The sequence below is a fragment of the Engraulis encrasicolus genome, unplaced genomic scaffold (assembly GCF_034702125.1).
Source record: "Engraulis encrasicolus isolate BLACKSEA-1 unplaced genomic scaffold, IST_EnEncr_1.0 scaffold_43_np1212, whole genome shotgun sequence".
Classification (NCBI taxonomy): Eukaryota; Metazoa; Chordata; class Actinopteri; order Clupeiformes; family Engraulidae; genus Engraulis; species Engraulis encrasicolus.
Genome location: NW_026945742.1, coordinates 334,375 through 349,374, shown reverse-complemented (window position 1 = coordinate 349,374; position 15,000 = coordinate 334,375). Strand labels below are relative to the sequence as shown.

Genomic DNA, 15,000 nt, shown 5'->3' with positions numbered 1-15,000 from the left:
TCTACTCACCTCAGCAACTAGTGCACTCAAGCACATACACACACACGCACACACACACACGCGCGCGCGCGCACACACACACGCACACACGCGCGCACACACACACACTTATGCCAGTGACGCATGCATACGAATTTGGCCAAGCGAACTTCGCCATTCATTCCTATGAGGGAGGCGGTGGCAAGCGAACAGGAGCGAAACTATTCGACCAGGTTTAATATTATGCAAATGAGGAGCGAATTTCAGAAATGACATCTATGGTGGCGGCCAATCGAATCAACATCATAACTGTTTCATTCCATTTGATTCGCCGCGACAAACCTGATGACGGTTGAGCTGTCAGAATGGAACACTGATCTTCGTCTCGCTGGTTTCGCCTCTTCGCTCGTTTGGCCTGCATGTGTCCCTAGCGTTAGGCAGAGGGTGCGTTCCAATATGCGACCTTGCGTCCTCCACTTGTGCTCGTGGCCACGTACCAGGAAGTAATGTGTCGTGGTGACATCACTGACCACAGCATTTTATTTCAATATCTCGCAGAAGCTCAATTGTAAAATCATTTCCTCATGTGAGAATTTGGTGGTGAATGAAAAACAGTCCCTCGAAAGTTGTTTGTGGCTTGGCTGACAGCTGGGAAACTCTATTGTTTTCTCCACGGAGGCGGGGCGAGGCCACAAACACCCTGTGGAGGACGCAAGGTTGCATATTGGAACGCACCCAAAGCCCTCTGTTGGAACTCCTGACTCTGCGCTGCTGCTGTTCTCAGGTGTGTGGGAGTGCCCCCCCTGCTGTTCAAAGCAGGTAGTACCAAAAAGGAGCTGGAGTCCAGTACAAGGTGTTGACCTCCCATACACACAATACTGTACTGTGGCAAAGCCCATTGGTGTTGGGGTGTGTGTGTGTGTGTGTGTGTGTGTGTGTGTGTGTGTGTGTGTGTGTGTGTGTGTGTGTGTGTGTGATATATCACCAAAAGCCCTTGTATCTTTCTTGCCCTTGTTGTATTTTGTATTTGTGTGTGTGTGTGTGTGTATTTGTGTGTGTGCGTTATTCCCACTGAAGGACCTTACAAAGACACAGTTGCCACATGTGTTAAACCCATGCCTGTTAACCTGACGTGTGTGTGTGCGTGTGTGTGTGTGTCCAGCTAAACATGCTGATTTGAAGGGCTACGTGCACCCTCCTAAACTCACAACTCCCCCCCACCACCACCACCACCACTGTTTCTCAAACTCAGTCCTACAGCCCTGAAGAGTATGCGTGTGTGTGTGTGTGCATGCGTGCGCGTGCCTATGATGATGCTGATGTCTGTTTCTATGACGACCGCGTGGTTGCCATTACGTTGCCCAGTGTGATTACCCAGGAGGCCTTGCTGTCACACACACACACACGTACACACATACACACACGTACACACACACACACACACACGTACACACACACAAACACACACACACACACACACACACACACACTCCACACACACACACACTCACACACACACACACGTACACACACACACACACACACACACACGTACACACACACACACACACACACACACACACGTGCCACCTTCAGTATTTAGCTCCTCTTGTCTTCACTGGTCACTGCGGTACTCCCGCAGGACCTCACACACACACACACTAGCACGCGCACACACACACATTCTCACACACACACTCCACACACACACACACACACACACACACACACACACTCCACACAAACACACACACATTCTCACACACTCACACAAACACACACACACACACACTCACACAAACATACAATCACACTCACACTCACACTCACACACACACACACATTCTCACACACTCGACACACACACACACACTCGACACACACGCACACACATTCTCACACTCTCCACACACACGCACACTCATTCTCACTCGCCCACACACACACACACACACCCCACCACCTCTGCTGTGTGTGTGTCTGCTGGCCTTCTCCCTGCTCAGGTCTTCCTATTCCAATGACACTATAACGAGTGTAACAGGCTTCTAATAAAAACCTTTAATCAACAACACTACGTCTGTGTGTATACTTTACCAACACTGTGTCAGTGTGTTTACCCCAGTGGTTTCGGGGCCCAACCTATGGGTCGCCAAAGATCCACAGTGGGTCGCAAAGCCCTCTTGAGTTTAAGGGGTTTAATTTTAATACCATATATAGCCCATGTTGAATATGTGACAAAGCGTTTAAACTAATATATGCATAGAAGCAACAAAATGTGATACATTAAACATTTATCCTATATTTGACTTAAGACAAATTGTGGAATAAAATGATAACTAAGGAGTTTTCGCTGGAAACAGAGTATCATGTGACTCCCTCTTGTGTGGGCGCTCGCATGGGTGGGTCACCAGCTTACAACAGTCAAAATATGGGTCCCTGAAGAAAAAGGTTGGGAACCACTGCTTTACGGGTCAATGATGTCCAACATGACACTGTCCTTCAGTGCTAACAGATGCTTTTGCTTTCTGTAACTGTGGAAAAACATGACATTTCAAAACAATTTTTTGAAAAGTGAATGCATGAAAGCCAAGGCAAAAAAATAATGTCTGAAAAAAACCCCTCTTTTTTGCATTTACAGTAAGCATAAGTTGCCCTCACCTCTCACATAATGAAGACTTTTGAACGTGTGCTGCTGATCAACCTACTGAAGCCCCAGGTCCAACATGCTCTAGATCCCCTGCAGTTTGCCTATCAGGAGAGTGTGGGAGTCGAGGATGCTATCCTGTATCTGCTACTCAGTGTGCATTCTCACCTGGATAAGAGAGACAGGGCTGTGATAATAATATTCTTTGATTTCTCGAGTGCATTCAACACCATCCAGCCACTCATGCTGAAGGACAAACTGCTGCGAATGGGAATGGAAACAGGACTGGTGACATGGATAACTGACTACCTCACTGGGAGGCCCCAGTTCGTCAGGCTTGGTGACCATACATCCCAGACTGTAGTCAGTAACACGGGTGCGCCACAAGGGACGGTGCTCTCCCCCGTGTTGTTCACCCTGTACACCTCTGACTTCAGCTACAACACAGAGACCTGTCACATGCAGAAGTTCTCTGATGACACTGCTATTGTGGCATGCATCAAGGATGGACAGGAAGGAGAGTACAGGGAACTGGTGGAGAACTTTGTCAGTTGGTGCCGGGACAACCAGCTGCAGCTGAATGCCACCAAAACAAAGGAGATGGTGGTTGACTTCAGGAGGACCACCCCACCACTGTTGCCTGTCTCTATCGAGGGAGAGACAGTGGAGACAGTCAACACCTACAAGTACCTAGGAGTACACCTGGACAACAAACTGGACTGGGCTGCCAATTCAGATGCTCTTTACAAGAAAGGGCAGAGCAGGCTCTACTTCCTACGGAAGCTTAGATCCTTCAATGTCTGCAACAGGCTCCTGCTGATGTTCTATCAGTCTGTCATGGCAAGTGTCCTCACCTACGCTATTGCCTGTTGGGGAGGTAGCGTTAGGAAGAGGGACGCTGGACGCCTTGACAGGCTGGTGAGGAAAGCTAGGTCTGTGGTGGGTATGGAACTGGAGGATCTCACAACCACAGCCGAAAAAAGGACACTTAGCAGATTGGACTCAATACTTGAAAATGACAGACACCCCCTGCAACCGTTTCTGGCCAACCAGAGGAGCCTGTTCAGCTACAGACTCCGGGCCTTCCCCTGCCGGACAGACAGACTACGGAAGTCTTTTGTCCCCAGGGCCATCCAGCTCTTCAACACCACACAGAAAGAGACAATTAAAGAGATTGTCATTGGTGACTGGACTGCATAAACTAGCGCCCCACACTGGAACACTCAACCTGCAGCCACACCCCCCCCCCCTTCCCGATTCTTTTCTCTACTGAACAGTTACACTTCATCCCACCCCTACCCATCCACCCCCCACCCCCCGGAGCAAGCGCCTGCACTACCTTGGACACTTTAAGGGTTGCCCAATACAGGACAATAACCCATTACACCCCACCTCAGCTACCTCACCCCCTGGAATAGCTGCCGTGAACTACTCAGCTTTTGCATGGACAATAATTAGAACTTCTTTGGCTCTTGCATGTGTACTTAACATGGTTATTTTGTTTTTCTGTGAGTGTGAATGTATGCAACATGACACCCTACCAGGACCTTGTGTCTGTGCAGGGATGTGTGTGTGTGTGTGGGTGGGTGTCGGTGTGGGTGTGGGTGTGGGAGGGGGGTTGTGGGTGGGTTTGTGTGTGTGTGTGTGTGTGGGTGGGTGGGACAATGTGTGTGTGAGTGTGTGTGTGTGAGAGAGAGAGAGAACATGTGTGTATGTGAGATAATGTGTGGCGGTAGTACTCAAGATATATTTTTCCTGTAATGTTCAATTATGTGTATAATGTCTTGTGTATGTTTTGTATTTGTGTATTTATGTAAGCTGACAGACACCTTAATTTCCTTCGGGATTAATAAAAGTACTCTACTCTACTCTACTCTAAGTATCCGTTGCACTGAAGGACATGTTGGACGTCTTTGACCCGTACTTGACCAGCTGTATGTGGGCGTCTACTGGGGGGGTATATTTGGGTATTGGCAAAGGGTTCACGATTCAATACACATGTCATGATGTGATTCGTTGCGGTTCATGTAGGCCTACTAGTGCGATGCTATTGGTTGCTCGAGGCCCCCACTGAAGGCAAATTTTGTAACAGAATATCATCGACAGCTTCATAATCCAAGCATGGATGAGAAGTATTACTAAAATACATGACATGGCAGATCAGGTTTTCAATAACGCATCTTGTCACATTTTTCCGATTTTCTTATTTTCACCCTGTGGCAAAGTGGGTTGCTGCAGCCATATCTCATATCTAGCCTGTGGGGGCCCTAGGCTGCAGCCATGTAGCCTGTGGTGGGGGCCCTAGGCTGCAGCCATATAATATGTAGCCTGTGTGTTAATCTGGCATGTATGTGTGCAAAGGAGGGAGGAGGAGGAGGAGGAGAAGAGAGGAGGAGGGGGAGAGAAGAGAGGAGGAGGAGGGGGAGAGAAGAGAGGAGGAGGAGGGGGAGAGAAGAGAAGAGGAGGAGGGGAGAGAAGAGGAGGAGGAGGAAGAGAAGAATAGGAGAGAGGGGAGAAGGGAGAGANGAGAGGAGGAGGAGGGAGAAAGAGAGGAGGAGGAGGCGAAAGCGAAGGGGGGGAGAGGATAAGAGGAGAAGAGGAGAGAGAAGAGGAGGAGGGGGAGAAAGAGAGGGGGGGAAGAGGAGAGAGGAGGGGGAGAGAAGAGAGGGAGGGGGAGAGAAGAGAGGAAGGATGGGGTCTAGAGATTAGGAATGCGTCTTCGCCGCCGCCTCTCAGTCTTCGTCTTGTTGCTATCCTCTCTTCGCTTGTTCTCTCCCTGCTTCTTCTTCTGCCCGTCCGCTCGTCTTTGTCTCGTCCTCGCCACGGCTGCGGGTGCTCCTCTCCTCCGGCGGAAGGAGAAAGATAAAGAAGAGTAGGGAGGAGTGGGGGGAGAAATAGAGTAGCTGCGGGTCGCGTAGAGAAGAGAGGCTGCGGGGCGCCTCTACTCGTCTTCGGCGGAGTCGCGGGAACGCTCCTCTTCCTCCTGAATGTGGAGCGGTCGCCTCGCCTTCGTGGTCCTATCTTCTTCCGACGTCCTCTTCTTTTGCTCTCCTCTCTTCTTCTTGGGCTCTCCTCGACTCGATCGTCTTTCTCCCGCCTTCTCTTTTGCGCCTCGTCGGCTGTCGGTTTTTCCGCTCCGTCTCATCTTGCGTCTTCGGGTTCGCTCCCCGCGCCTCTTCGTCCTCTCTTTTCTCTCCTCTTCTTCTCGTTTCTCTCCTCACTTCTTCTGCCTTTTTTCGCTCCTCGATACTTGCGTCTTACTCCGCCTCTCCTCTCTTACTTCTTCTTTTTCTCTCCTCCAGCTTTCTTCGGCCTTCTCCATCGCCTCTTCCATTCTTCCCTCTTTTTCTCTTCTTCTTCTATTCTCTCCGCTCTTCTGCGACGTAGGGTTCTCTCCCTCTGCGCTCGTCGTTTCGCTCTCCTCGCTCTCGCTCTGCTTTTGCTCTCCCTCGTCTGCTTCCCCGCTCCTCCTCTATCTTCCTTTTTTTCTCCTCTCTCCGTCTTTCTCTCCTCACGCTTCCTTCTGCGTTTCTCCTCTCCCCGCCGCGCTTCAGCTGCTTTTTCTCTCCTCTCTTCTTCTTCGTGCTTCTCCTCTGGCTGCGTCTGTTTCTCCTCTTCCTCTCGTCTTCTGCTTTCTCCTTTCCGCTCTTCTTCTTCTCTTTTTCTCCGTCCTCGGCGTCGTCGGGTCTCCCGCTGCTACGTCTTCTCTTTTCCCTCCCTCTCTTCCTCTTCGCTCCTCTACCTCGTCGGCGGATTCGTGTGGCACCGCGCTCTCTCTCTTCTTTTTGCGCGCCATCCACAGCTTAGTCTTACCCCACCAGGCATGTGCGTCACCGGATTAGGTCTGGCACTCCCACATAAAAGTGGAGTCCTCACATCGGTACTATGTTTAACCGTGCGTAACTAATACCCCCCTAACCTACTCTGCCCCTTCACTTCACCCTGCTCCACCTAAAGTGCAACCCGCATAGCACCATTATGACAGCTATCAGCCCACTGGTCTGGAGTTAGTGGCCGAGAAGAAACACTACATGTCCCAGTCTACACCACTCTCCCTCACCCACCCACATCCCACACCCCCCCACACACACACCCACAACCACCACCACACACACACATCACGACACACACACACACACACACACACACACACACACTTTTCATTTATTCATCTTTTGGGGGAGAAAAAAACCCCAAATAGTTTTAGTCTCTTATAACTCTTTAATGATGAGACTAAATACAAACAAAAATCAATAAATGTCATTCAACCAATCCCTGGGGAAGTTTGAAAAGTGCAATTTTAACACAATTTGAGAACATAGGTAGACAGGGCCTCCTTCGCACTAATCCATGCAGGTGTGTGTGTGTGTGTGTGTGTGTGTGTGTGTGTGTGTGTGTGTGTGTGTGTGTGTGTGTGTGTGTGTGTGTGTGTGTGTGTCCTGAGTACGGTAAGTGACTGGAGACCTACAGCTGTGTGCTGCCTCTGCCTGCCTGGTTGGGTGAGTTTAGCTGGTTCTGGTTGAGGCCTAGAGCTCACTCGGGGGCAAAAGCTGATGCAAGTGCGATGAAGCAGCCCTCATAATCATCTCCGCAGTCAGCCAGGTAGCCAAAGGTCTCCCCCCCACTCCCTTTCCCTCTCTCATTCTCTCTCCTCTCCCTCCAGACGCACGCACGCACGCTCGCACTCACTCACACGCTGCCTGTCACCGTGAGGGCCATACCAAGGCGGAGAGTGTCTTGGAGTCCTCGCTCATCCATTGGAGTGATTTTATAGAAAGGAAATTAACGCGAAACAACGTTAAACGCACCACAATCTCCGACAGCAGCCGAGTCATCTGAGACCATCCTCTCCGAAGAAATATGAGATATTTTGTTGACACGTGAAAAGTTTTAAAACTCCCCCCTCCTCTCGGCTGAGATGGTTCAGTCCATTCTCCCAGCTGAACTGAACATGTGCTCGAGCTGCAGCCGGTGATTTCGGGCGTGTTGTTGCCGTTGCTACGCTCGCAGACATTGAACGACTTGTCATGCGCTTAAACTAACTCTCGTGCCACAGCCAGGAGAACAGTGAGCTAAAGGCGTCTCTCTTTGGTGTGAAAAATAATATTTGGGGTGAAATAAAGAGCGCATGTGCAGCAGCAGGCGACCAGGAGCTGCTGTCTTGGTCCTCGTGCGTGTCCCCTCTCCACGGTCCCACGTTGCCTGTTGAAGGCATTTCGTCAAGTCCAGCAGGTACGGGCTGTTCGTTCGTAGTGCTGAATTGGGGTTATATGTGTTGTGTGTTAATTCAATGTGAAATTGGGAAGCATGCCAAAAGTTTCAGTGAACTGACGCGCCCATGTCCCACACACCGGTGCCAGTTACCAGATCCAACCCTGGGTGACTGATCGCCTGTTACACCGTTATATTTAAATCTCAACAGCGTTCTTGTGTAGTTCTTAACATTTCTTTATCCCAATATGGCATCACCGGCGCTACCAGATGTGTTTTCTATTGCTCGGCTCAGGGAGACATTGTATCATTCGTCTTTCCGCCGTAGGGTCGCGCTGTGGTTCTGTATGGAATCCATAGCCCCTCGTGCCACGTAGCAGACCGCTCCAGCTGCTCGTCACTTCTCTCGCCTCATCCTCACGTGAGTGTAGAACCCTATTGCTCGCCCGGTGAGTGAGACAGATATCCCCGCATCCACACACACGGCCAAGGCCAGGGCGTGTGGCGACGTTTGGCCAGCCGGTTAGAGTAGAGGGGCATATCACCTTGTCGGTCCCCAGCGGAATGTGTGCGTGATGACACAACAGAAGCCTCCCGGTGGTGCGTCAGAGGTCCGCAGCGCGTGGTAGCTCAGAGCTGCTGTGTCAGTGCATTTGGGAAGTCGGTAGTCGGTCACCCCAACAGGCCCAAACAGCAGGCAACACTGGGTGTCCATGCCCATCTTTACCCGGCTCTCTGTCTGCAACCTGTGTCCATGTCTGTCTCTCTGAAGGCTGTCTGCCTACTTATTTGTCTGTCTTGTCTCCATCTGTCTGCCCCTCTCATACACACCTATCTGTCTCTGTCTGTCCCCTTCATGCCTGTCTGTCTGTCTGTGTCCCCTTCATGTCTGTCTGTCTCTGTGTGTGTCTGTTTCTCCCCTTCATGTCTGTCTGTCTGTGTGTGTGTCTGTTTCTCCCCTTCAAGCCTGTCTGTGTGTGTGCGTGTGTGCAGCGGCGTGGAACAGGGGGGGAAAACCCTGACTCATTCTTAGGGCCCAGACCACCTGGGGGGCCCACCGGGGGCCCTCCAATGGAAAATAATTTTCTTCTTTGGTTTTTAAAAAAAAATATTTTTAAAATAATGTCAATACATGTTGGTAATTTATGTAATTCCAATGTTCTCTGGAAATACATCTGTTGAATTGGATATACTAGCCTGCAAATCGGCTATATTCTATATCAGACACCCCCATTATCACGCATTGGTTTAGTCCGCCCTCTCGCGGACTTTTGATTGTACAATATGCGGAATCAACACTCACTCACGTCATTATTAGGCATTAAACGCAGCAGTCGGTTAGCAATGAAAGACTTCTAAAACACCAGGCTTTCACAAAAAGAATAGAAAGGCAAGAGAGACAGGGGAAACAAAATGAAGGAAAGCAACTGCAGCTGATTTCTTGCAAGAAAGGTAAGCCCAAATGTCAAAATTACAGCCTACAAAGGAGGATAGGCTACCTAACTGGTTATCCCATTCCCATTCCGTGTGGCCGATGTCAAAGGAAAAAAATAATCTAATTTTGTTGGCTATCATTGTGATAGAACCCATATTTGTCTTTGATAGGCCTATATTCATAACAAGTGTCCCAAAAGACCAACATGGGTCGATGTTGGTTCAAATATCCAAATGATAGCAAAGCTATTTGTAAAATGAATCCCACTCAATTTCAGAAAATGTCACGGACGTGAAGATGCCCCCTGTCGCAGCAGGTGCAAATGGTGTGAACTTGAGAGAAGGTGAGCCTATTTTAGCTAATATCCTAGTCTTGAAGAAAAGCAGTTTCTCAAACGGATGCAATGCTGCCCGCCCTGCTTATCAAATTTGCAGATTGATTCTGTCCTCGTAACGATATTAATCGACGTCATGTTCATCAGTTGCCAATGTCAAGGTGGCGGTGCGAACTGCTGTCAGTCTTGAATCTTCATTCTGCTTTTATTTTGCGGTCTCAACACTCTCAATAGGAAAGCTCTGGTTACTTGGCCATGTCTCTGACCATCTGACAACGCCCGTTATAGCTGAAGTGTGGTAAAATAATGACGAGATTTTGACGGGGCACCAGTCTGCGTTTTGAATGTTGCTGACGCCATTCTAATCTGCGCAAAGCGCAAGAGATGAGCCTGTTTGCAAAGCACACTGCTGAGCAGGTAGCCTATCTGCATTGAGTGCTCATGAAAATTACAACAAGGTAGGCTACTGTGAAATAGTTACTGGCCAATTTAAATCTGAAATTTTATGCAGTAGCCTAATAAATAATGATTTCAAAGAAATAAATAGCCTAGGCTATAGCCTAACTAGGTTCGGGGTGCCCTGACTTTAAAAGGTTGAGCGACATCAAATCCAAACAGCGATGCTTTTGTTCTATTTACTCTAACGGTACTTTACCGCAGGTTTTAAGCGACATTTCGAAGTCAGCTTCTACCAGTAGCCTATAGGCAAAGCTGGCAAAGCTCTCTTTTCCTTGCTCTCCCAAACACTGATACGGGCAAACGTGATGTGCGGGCTGGGCAGTGCAAGTGAACGAATGTGCGCGCGAGCGCCAGTGTGTTTCTGTTCAGCGATGCACATTGAAGAAAGTTCAGTTCAACATATCAATGTCTCGTGTGTCCATAGTGCACGAAATAGTAGGCTGGAAGCATTGTGAAGAGAGATTTATCAGTCTCTCTCCTCCCCCTCACACCATAGTGATGAAGTGATTAAAAGTCATCCCTATGAATATGATAGCCTACTTTTCATAACTGGTAATGTGAAAGATTAAGACATTTTATATTTTTTATTATGTCTATTATGTCATATGATTGAAGATGAGAATGATTCAAGTGAAGGAGAGGAAAGCATAGAGGGGTATTCTGAGGAAGACAAGAAGGATGACAATATCAGGAGGTCGGTGCGCGCGCGGGGGGGGGGGGGGGGGGGTTGGGTAGGTTGGGGTGTGTGTAGGGGGGCCCATGGAAGAGTTTGTTCTTAGGGCCCCAAATTTGGTGCTACGCCCCTGGGTGTGTGTGTGTGTCTGTGTCCCCTTCATGCCTGTCTGTCTGTCTGTGTCCCCTTCATGTCTGTCTGTGTGTCTGTCTGCCCCTCTTCATGCCTGTCTGTCTGTTCTCTTCATGCCTGTCTGTATGTCCTCTTCATGCCTGTCTGTATGTGTACCCTTCATGCCTGTCTGTCTGTATGTCCTCTTCTTGCCTGTCTGTATGTCCTCTTCATGCCTGTCTTTATGTCCTCTTCATGTCTGTCTGCCTGTCTGTCTATGTGTCCTTCATGTCTGTCTGTCTGTGTCCCCTTCATGCCTGTCTGCCTACATTTCAGCCATTTATATTTTGAGAAATTACATACGATTTTACCCATGACATAGTAGTACATTGTTATTTATATTAAAAAATGCAGTACAGTGAATCATTTCTGTTTGCAACACGCTTTTCATTCGTCCCTCATGCAGGGGTCTATATAATGAAAAAGCCTGGGGAGTGTCAGTAAACTCATCCCAACTGTCCCTTCTCTGAAGGCTTTTTTATTGCTCCCAAGCCCAAGTTAACTGCAACAACTAGACTAGGCTTTTGATCCCTCTGTCTTTCATGCACTCATGGTTTTTTGTCTATAGGATGTATTTACTCCAGGAGGAAAATGCGAAGGAAATCGTTTTTCAAATCGTTTTTAAAAAACGGAAATCGTTTTAAAACAAAATAAACTATGGCGGCCAAATGTATGGGAAACACTGCTTCATGCCTGTGTGTCTGTCTGTCCTCTTCATGTCTGTCTGTCTGTCTGTCTGTCCTCTTCATGCCTGTCTGTCTGTCTGTGTCTGTCCCCTTCATACCTGTCTGTATGTCCCCTTCATGTCTGTCTGTCTGTCCTCTTCATGCCTGTCTGTCTGTCTGTGTCCCCTTCATGCCTGTCTGTCTGTCTGTCCTCTTCATGTGTGTCTGTCTGTCTGTCTCCAACCTGTCCTGTGTGCGGGGAGAGTTGTAATGTTGTAATGTAATGCTCACACTACCCTGGACTTGTCAGTACCTGGGTTTTTTTTTTCCTTCTACAGTTTTTCCGAGATTTTGGTTCATTGTAATGGGGTCAGCGCTTTGTTTACATTTCAACAAAACATTTTTTTTATTCCCAAAAACATCCGAAAGGTTATACAACATCAGCAGACCACTAGCAAACAGCGGTAACTTTTGGAAAAATATTTGGAGTAGGCCTATGTTAATTTTTTTTTAAATATAAACAAAGGCTGCCCCCATTAAAATAGCTCATATCTCGGAAAGGGCTTATCCGAAAAATGTGGCATCACCGGGTACTGACAAGTCAAGGGTAGCGTGAGCAATACAACAGCATATTGAAATTGACTGAACTGGTCCTTTAACCCCAGCCAACTTGCCAAATGCTGTTGAAAGACATTTCTGTTTGGTTGGTAGAAAAGACAGCACTTTGACCAATTAGTCAATATGTCAGTCAGTCAGTCAGTCAGTATGTATGGGCAGTCAGGGGTAAGCAGTTAGGGTATGAGACTTGTAGCCCAAAGGTTGCCGTTTCGACTCTCGTCCCGACCCGCCAGGGAGTACATGTAACCAGTGCTCTCCTCCCCCATCCTCCCACATGACTAAGGTACCCTGAGCATGGTACTGTCCCGCCGCACTGCTCCCCATGGGGTGCCATTGAGGGCTGCTCCCTTGCATGGATGAGACATTAAGACAATTTTGTTGTTTGCGGTGTTTACTTGTGTGCTGTGGAGTGCTGTGTCGCAATGACAATGGGAGTTGGAGTTTCCCAGTTGGGCTTTACCGAAGTGAAGTGAAAGCCCACTTGGGAAACTCCAACTCCCATTGTCATTGCGACACAGCACTCCACAGCACACAAGTGCACACAATGAAACTGTATTTATGCCTCATCCGTGCAAGGGGGAGCCCACAGTGGTACCCCAAGGGAGCAGTACGGCGGGACGGTTACATGCTCAGGACCATACCGTACCATACCGTACCTCAGTCATGGAGGAGGAGGATGGGGGAGAGCACTGGGTAATTACATCTCCCTCCAACCTGGTGGATCGGGAATCAAACCGGCAACCTTTGGGCTACAGATCTGACGCTCTTACCACTTGCCCATGTCTGCCCATGACGAAGACCTCAAGCTTAACTTACCCTGGACTATTACTTGGCGAAGTAAGGGAGGTCAAGTAGCAGAGTGTGGCGTGGAACGTCAGTAAAACCTCCCTCCCGAAGCCTCAATACAGTGTGGTAGCTTTGGGCTATCAGACCAGGTGCTTTAGCTCAGCGGTCTCGTACTGTGCCTCCCATCGCTGAATCAATGTAGTTGACGAGGTGGCAGGTCACAACACAATACAGTACCATGTCTATGATGGTGTTAAAATATTAATCCAAGTGAATGTGCACCGCTATCTCAGTCGAGTTGGCTGCAGGCAGGCCACACATTTATGCCCTGTGTGTGTGTTTGTGTGTGTGTGTGTGTGTGTGTGTGTGCGCGTGCGCGCGTGCGCGTGTGTGTGTGCGCGCGTGTGTGTGTGTGCACGTGTGCAGCGTGCTCTCCTGTGAGAGCGTGTGTGTGTGTGTTTCAGGGTTATCATGAGTCCGCGTGTGTGTAAGACGTGCGGGGGGACGGATATCGATGTGGACCAATCACGAGGCAACGCCGTCTGCATGGGCTGCGGCTCCGTGCTGGAGGACAACATCATCGTCTCCGAGGTAACGGAAATAAATAACAACAACAACGACAATGGCAATCACAATAATAATAGATGATAATAATGAAAATGGTAATATTAATATTAAAGGGACACTGTGTGAGATTTTTAGTTGTTTATTTCCAGAATTCATGCTACCCATTCACTAACGTTACCTTTTTCATGAATACTTACCACCAGCATCAAATTCTAAGTTTTCATTATGACTGGAAAAATTGCACTTTTCATATATGAAAAGGGGGATCTTCTCCATGATCCGCCATTTTGAATTTCCAAAAATAGCAATTTTTAGCTGCAAAAATGACTGTACTTGGACCATACTAGAAAATATTTGTTTAATAGACTACTTAGTAAACTTTCATGTAAAGATCAAATTTGGCAATAGGCAGCCCAATTTCAATACCTTTTTTGACCATTTCCTGCCCAGTGTCCCTGTAAGAATAACAATAATAACATTGATAATAATACTAATTATAATGATGGCCCTTCCGTGGCCTAACGATGGCCTGTCGTGTCATTGGCCGGTCCTTCCCCGTCTCTCCCCGGTCATTTCCTGTCCCTCTGTAACTGTCCTGTCATAATAAACTAAAGGCATAAAAAGCCTAAAAAATAATAAAAATATTCGTAATTTCCAGGTGACCTTCGTAGAGAGCGGAGGGGGAGGGATGTCAGCCGTCGGAACATTCGTCTCCTCAGACGGTGAGAGAGAGAGAGAGAGAGAGAGAGAGAGAGAGAGAGAGAGAGAGAGAGAGAGAGAGAGAGAGAGAGAGAGAGAGAGAGAGAGAGAGAGAGAGAGAGAGGAGAGAGAGAGAGAGAGAGAGAGAGAGGAGAGAGAGAGAGAGAGAGAGAGAGGAGAGAGAGAGAGAGAGAGAGAGAGAGAGAGAGAGAGAGAGAGAGAGAGTGTGTGTGTGTGTGTGCTTGTTTGTGTGTGTGTGTGTGTGTGTGTGTGTGTGTGTGTGTGTGTGCGTGTTGGTGTGAGTGTGTTGGTGTGTGTGCTTGTTTGTCTGTGTGTGTCTCTTTGTGTGTAGGTATGTGGGTGTGTGAGTGTCTGTTTGACCTGTGTGTGTGTGTGTGTATTTGCTGAGTCAGTCAGCAGTATTGAGATTGTTGTTGCACTTCTGCCTGATGACCAGCAGGGGGCAGGCCTCCCCTAAAACACAACTAGTGTGTGTGTGGTCAGTTGGGAGTTGTCGATGATGATTTGGTTAAAGATGAAGATGAGGTTGATGTTAGTGATTATGAAGATGATTATAGTGATGAAGATTATAATAGTGATGATGATGATGATGATGATGATGATGATTATAGTGATGATGATGATGATGACGGTTATGATGATGAGGTTGATGTTAGTGATTATGAAGATGATTATAGTGATGAAGATTACAATAGTGGTGATTAAGATGAAGGTGATGATCATAGTGAAGATAATGAT

The 15,000-nt window shown here is 48.1% G+C and overlaps 2 protein-coding genes across 2 annotated transcripts in view; both read left to right on the top strand.

The window, feature by feature from the left end:
• Positions 1-1,394, top strand: part of zfyve21 (zinc finger, FYVE domain containing 21) — a 34,620-nt gene extending 33,226 nt beyond the window's left edge. Inside the window, exon 7 of the mRNA XM_063193531.1 lies at positions 1-1,394. This exon is cut by the window's left edge and continues 927 nt beyond it. The gene's annotated coding sequence lies outside the window, so the exon portion shown is untranslated.
• A 6,321-nt stretch (positions 1,395-7,715) lies between these two features.
• The window catches only part of brf1a (BRF1 RNA polymerase III transcription initiation factor subunit a), a 43,496-nt gene continuing 36,211 nt past the window's right edge, over positions 7,716-15,000 (top strand). The window contains exons 1-3 of the mRNA XM_063193532.1: positions 7,716-7,855; positions 13,402-13,566; positions 14,201-14,264. Coding sequence (XP_063049602.1) covers positions 13,447-13,566; positions 14,201-14,264 — 184 coding nt within the window. The 5' untranslated portion in view covers positions 7,716-7,855; positions 13,402-13,446. The remainder of the gene's footprint in view (positions 7,856-13,401; positions 13,567-14,200; positions 14,265-15,000) is intronic.